The sequence below is a fragment of the Nuphar pumila genome, chromosome 8 (genome assembly GCF_984573655.1).
Source record: "Nuphar pumila chromosome 8, dmNupPumi1.hap1.1, whole genome shotgun sequence".
NCBI classification, from domain to species: Eukaryota; Viridiplantae; Streptophyta; class Magnoliopsida; order Nymphaeales; family Nymphaeaceae; genus Nuphar; species Nuphar pumila.
In genome coordinates, this window is record NC_143256.1 from 112,772,485 (window position 1) to 112,778,357 (window position 5,873).

Below are 5,873 nucleotides of genomic sequence, written 5' to 3' on the forward strand. Positions count from 1 at the left end.
TCACTGGGTTTGAGAGATGAAAGTTGTATATCCAGAACTCAAAACAGAATCTACTCCGTCAGCCAAAAATAAAATGGAAGGTCTATTCAGAAGTCAACCCAGCTTAACTGACTACACGAGAAGTCGTGCTAGACATTAATAACTTTTCTGAGTGCTTCAATGCAGACTTGAAAGAATGTTCATGGCATCTTGATGTTTCTAGTTAATTAAAGAAAGGTTAGAGCAGATACGGCAGAGCTGTCAAGAGATTACAACAATTTATTTAAAGGTTTTTGCTCCCTCTATTTCCTTGTATCACAACATGACCATGGCAGCATGTGGCTTGTCAGGATGCGGTAGCAGTGTTAAGTTATGAAACTTTTGTTGATGCCATCTTGCTTTCTAGTAATTTAACCTGTTACTGACCTGACACAACATTTCCCAAAGAAAGGGAAGGGAAGGGAAAAGGAAGAAAAATACACTAAATACTTATGCAAAATCAGATGAATATCTGAACCAGAAAACCTATGTGACTATGTCACACTGACACCATTTTACCCTCTGTACATACAAGTTTGTATTCAATTTATAATTATATTTCAGTATATAATATATATATATATATAATCGTGTCCCCGTACCCGCATTTTTTTACCTGCACCCATACCCATGTGATATAGATCCACAGCCAAGGGAAAACAGCTAAACAAATAAAAGATTCATTCACCATAGGGGAAATGACAAAGTCGTTACTTTTACACCATAGAAGGCATGACATTTGAACGAAATAGGCAAAACTTGTAAGGGAAATGGAAGAATTGAACAACATGAATGGGTTGCAGAGCCCAAAAGACCTACAAATGCAGACAACATAAGAACTAAGGGAAATTACAGCCGGAAGGAAGGTCAAGAGGCACAGACAAACTAACCAGCTACCAGTCAAAAGGTACCACCATGGCCGCCACCTTGTCCTCCAACCCCCATTAGCATAGAAGCCAGCATAATTGCATGCAGCCATGCAAGAGTCTGGTTCTTCCCCTTGGTCACAAAGGATAAAAAGAAATAAATGCAAGAAAAAGGACATAAAACCAGTGACTATATAAAAGGACTAAGATTTCTCTTGCAATTGACACAATCAAGTAGTTTTTTCTTGATTGAACCACAAACGGGAAAAATATGTTTTTTTTTTCTTCGTTGAACCACAAACAGAAACTATGTTTTTTCTTTTCTTTGTTGAACCACAAATGGAAAACCATAATGCACCTATAATCCATCATCCATCTCTCAAGATGGATAAAGCTCAACATGATGGCCTACTCATAAATAATTCAACTCCCTCATGCTGAACAACATCCAGTATGGACGTTGCACGCAAATAGGTGTGTGGTTTAAAGCAGCTTTAACCATGATAACACTCTATCTTTATCCATGTCAACTTGAAATAGGGAAAGCACAAAGACCATTTGATAGATAAAATGATGATGTGCTTGTTCAATTGTTATTGCAAAGACCTTACGTTAATGTCCATAACTGAACAACCAAAGTACAGGAGGAAAAAGGAGGGGAGGCAAAAGATTGAAGAGAATCCATATTAATTTCTGGTATTTAGATTCATCCAAAATCAGAGAAACAATGTGTTGAATCAAAAAGACACTACAGAACAGAGTACTTGCCTGGTTGTGTTGCACCAGGCAATGATAACGCCTGTGCAGTGTAGTCCTCGAGCACTCGTTTGAGTTCGGCTTTAGCCTTCTTCACAGACGACTCAGTTGGGCCTTCAATAAACAAATACAGCTTCCGCTCACCTGGACCAGTTATCTTACCAGGCGGAAAATACTGCCCCCTGGTGGTGATTGCAGCTCCTGTCCATTCAGAGATAGGGCCTAGCGTCTCCTTGTGGGTCACCTTCCAACGACAATTCTGAGGGAAATCATTAATTTCCAACTCTGCTTCATAGTGTTCAGGTATGGCATCTGCTTGTATTTTTGCCAAATTGTGCTGCAAATTCATTGCGGCAGCTAATGCAGTTACTCGTGCAGCAGCATCATTGGGCAGCACCGAGAGAGCTGCAGCCCCGGGCAGAACTGGTAGACCAGAAAGGCCTAGAGTAGGCAGCACAGGCAGGCCGCCGTTGGGAAGGAACTGGGCTGTGGGTACTGGCAGTGGAGCAGATGTTATGGCAGCTTTGGAAGCTGCAGCCAAAGCTGCCACTTGAGCAAATGCAGCAGCCTGTGATAAATCAGCTCCTGCCTTACGAACCCCTTCATCCTCAGAGTCTGAATCAGACTTATCTTCTTCAAAACCATATTCCCGTGCTTGGGCTTTCTTCACTGCTCTTCGAGCTTCATCTTCCTCCTCATTGAACTTAAATCCACTGCCACCGTAACCAGTTCCATGTGCATGCTCCATTCCCTGATTCACCTTTGCCATGAACCCATCAGCAAGTTCCTTAAGGTCAGCAGGAACTTCTTGTTCAGACAGCTCCAAGGCTTTCAAAAGATCAGGTGCATATCTAACCTCATCTACAGAAATGAATGTATAGGCCTTACCTGGGCGACCGGCTCGACCAGTTCGACCAACACGATGAACATAGTCTTCATAGTGGTTTGGGACATCAAAGTTCACCACAAGTTCAAGCTCCTTAACATCCAGACCCCTGGCAGCAACACTGGTTGCAATCAGAAGATTGCAAACATTGCTCTTGAAATCTGATATGGTTGACTCCCGGTCTGTCTGATCCTTGGCTCCATGAAGGGAAAGACATGGGTAACCATGCCTTAGCAAATCCTTGAACAAAGAATCACATTTTTCTTGTGAATGAACAAAAACCAGAATCTTACCCTTCTCATACTCATCTCCTAACAGCTCGAGGAGTCTCAAGAACTTCTCTTCTTCTGGTCTCACCTCCACCCTTTGTGTTATGTCCTTGTTAACAACACTCCTTCCTCCGACCTGGATCTCCACAGGTTTGTTCAACACCTTTCTCGCCAATATCTCAACTTGCCGGGGAAAGGTTGCAGAGAAAAGAACGGTCTGTCGTTCTGGTCTGGTATTCTGAACGATCCTTGTGATCTGTGGTTCAAACCCCATATCAAACATTCGGTCAGCCTCATCCATGACCAAGTAAGTGACTCTTCGAAGATTGGTTATCTTTCCACCACTTGTACAAAGTACATCAATCATTCTGCCAGGAGTGCAGACAACAATCTCTGCTCCCCTCTTCAGATCACTTATTTGTTGGGCAACACCAGAGCCTCCATATACAGCAACACAGTTCAATCCCATGACCTTTGAGAACTTCTTGATATCACCATGAATCTGCTGAACGAGCTCTCTTGTGGGTGCCATAATAAGCCCAATGGGTCCATCACCAGGAACTACAGGAGGCTGATCTTTGATATGACGCAGCATAGGCAATACGAACGCAAGAGTTTTTCCTGAGCCTGTTTTGGCTATGCCAATGCAGTCTCGACCGCTCATAATTATTGGCAATGCTTGGGCTTGAATTGACATTGGCTTCTCAAAATTAAGCTTCTTGATAACTTCAAGGATTTTGGTTGACAACCCAGTTTGGTTCCATGTCTTCACTGGCTTGGGAACATCTTTTCCATGAATTTTTAATTCAAGTTGTTTCCTATAAGAAGTAACCTCCTCAGATGTCATCCGGGATACATCCTTCACTTCGATGTAGAAATTTTTCCGAAATGGGGCATACTGTATTTTTGAGTGGTCGACAATAGATAGCTTCTCAGCCTTGGTCTTCTTCACCCTTTTCATGAATTCATCGTCATCTTCTTCTTCAAGAGGAACTTCATCATTCTCAACATCCCCATAATCTGAATCAGATTCCTCTCCCGGAATAATTCTCCCCATAGCTTTCTTAGGGACTTTCTTTGCTTCATTGCCGTTCTCCTTGAGAGCCTTCCCATCATCTTCATCCATCTTGGCATCGACCACTGAACTCTCTACCACACTATTCAGTTTTTCAACTTCAGGCAACACCATAGTGTTCATGAACGCATCCAGCGGATCAATTTCCTCTTCATCCATAGCTTGGTCTGCCTGCTTCACATCTTTCCCAATCCCATTTTCAGAATCAACCACCATTGGATCACTGTTTCCTGCTCCAGATTTGTCAATTCCGTTCATGTCAGAATCGTTTGGTGGTGCATCTGCATTGGCATCGGGGACAACTTCTTCATCATCAGATTCTTCCCCTTCCAACGTCCAATTCTTTCCAGCCTTCTCTCCCCCTTGTTTTTCTCTCTCACCTTCTTCCTGTTTCCTCCTCAATTCTTGCCACTCCTGAACCCTCCTCCTCCTCTTATCCATTTCCTCATCCAACTTCCTTTGTTCTTCCTCCAGATCCTCCTCCCGGCTCTTCTTCTCCCTAACCTCAACCTCTTCATCCCCTTTCCTCCTCTTACCATCTTCTTCATTTTCCTCCTTATGCCTATCTGATCGACTCCTCTCCCTGTCCCTGTCCCTCTCCCTTTCCCTTTCCCTTTCCCTTTCCCTTTCCCGATCTCTCCCAGAATCTTCCTCTCTCTTCCTCTTTTTCCTCTCGTGATCCCTCACCTCCTCGATTTCTCTATCTTCAGAATTTCTCCGTTTGTCCCGTTCTCTCTCCCGCTCCCTCTCTCTCTCCCTCTCCCTAGTTCTCTCCCTTTCCTCCCTCTCCCTCTCCCTCTCTCTTTCTCTCTCCTTCTCCTTAGCCCGCTCCCTCTCTCTTTCTCTCTCCTTCTCTTTCGCCCGCTCCCTATCGTCTCGACGCCTGCTACTCCTTCCACCGTTCTCAGACTCCCTCCTCGAAGAATCCCTATGCTTCTCCCTGTGCTTGTCCTCTGAACTCTTCTCCCGCTCTCCCCGCCGGTAATCCCGATCCCTAGCCCTTTCCCTATCCTTATGACTCTCCCCATTTCTCTCCCAATCACGATCTTTCTCCCTCTCTCTATCCTTCTCCCTCACCCACTCCCCCTCCCTCTCCTTCTCCTTCTCCTTCTCCTTCTCCCTCTCCCGCTCACGATCACGGTCGCGATCTCTCCTCCTCGATTCTTCCTTCCGCTCCGACTCTTCCTTCCTGGACCGATGCTTCCCCTCCTCCATCTTACCCCTGCACCGGATTTAGATAAACCCTAGCAACGGACACTTGGGGTCATCCAGAAACACCTCTCTCCCCCAGAAATTCCTATTGCCACCGAATCCTCTCCGCACGAAATGAAATTTAAATGCAAAAAACAAGAAGAGAAAAGGTTTCTGAAAGTTGCAAGGAAGACGACGGAAAGACCTTCGGCCGTAGAAAACACTAACTCGCTCTCATTCCTCCTCTGCTTCTTCTTCTTCTCGAAATCCCAAACCCTAAGCCTCTCTCTCTCTCTCTCACTCTCTCCTTTTGCGCGGAGAAGGGTGGGTTCGGAATGAAGAAAGGGGTCACCGAATGCTTAAATTTAAAGATTTAAGACTCGGACGGTCGATTCCGAGACGGTGAGGGTCCGGAAAATTCCAATACGGATCAGGATCCGAAACCCGGACATAACTCTTCAAGTTCATACTTCATACCCAGCCCACTATGCGAAGGACATGGTTGTGACCGACTCAGTGGCATAAGTTTCAGTGGGGCACTGGGTCAACACGAATCTGTTCGGGTGGACTCGATACACAATCTCAGCCCACCGTGGGATCCAGATTTGATGAATATCTAATGCAATTATGTGTAAAAAAAAAATTGTATGGTATGAGCCTTTTACTATTCCGAACTCGAATCCGTTTAGCCAGCATCCTATTATCACTTTCGTAAAATAAGTTGTTAATAAAAAAATTGCCACAAAAAAAAAATGCAATCACCTTCATTTCACAAAACCGATTTTCAAAATAGTTTATAAGATGTGGATGGT

At 44.4% G+C, this 5,873-nt stretch overlaps 1 protein-coding gene across 1 annotated transcript; it reads right to left on the reverse strand.

Moving 5' to 3' along the window:
• Positions 1–1,554: 1,554 nt before the first annotated feature.
• Positions 1,555–5,459, reverse strand: LOC149830258 (DEAD-box ATP-dependent RNA helicase 45-like). The gene has a single exon (XM_090016402.1). The coding sequence runs from the start codon at positions 5,083–5,085 to the stop codon at positions 1,633–1,635; it is 3,453 nt and encodes a 1,150-aa protein (XP_089872528.1). The 5' UTR covers positions 5,086–5,459; the 3' UTR covers positions 1,555–1,632.
• Between the last annotated feature and the right edge of the window lie 414 nt (positions 5,460–5,873).

Excerpts from the sequence above, each read along its gene's own strand:
- LOC149830258 (XM_090016402.1), bottom strand. The coding sequence starts at position 5,085 with ATGGAGGAGGGGAAGCATCGGTCCAGGAAGGAAGAGTCGGAGCGGAAG.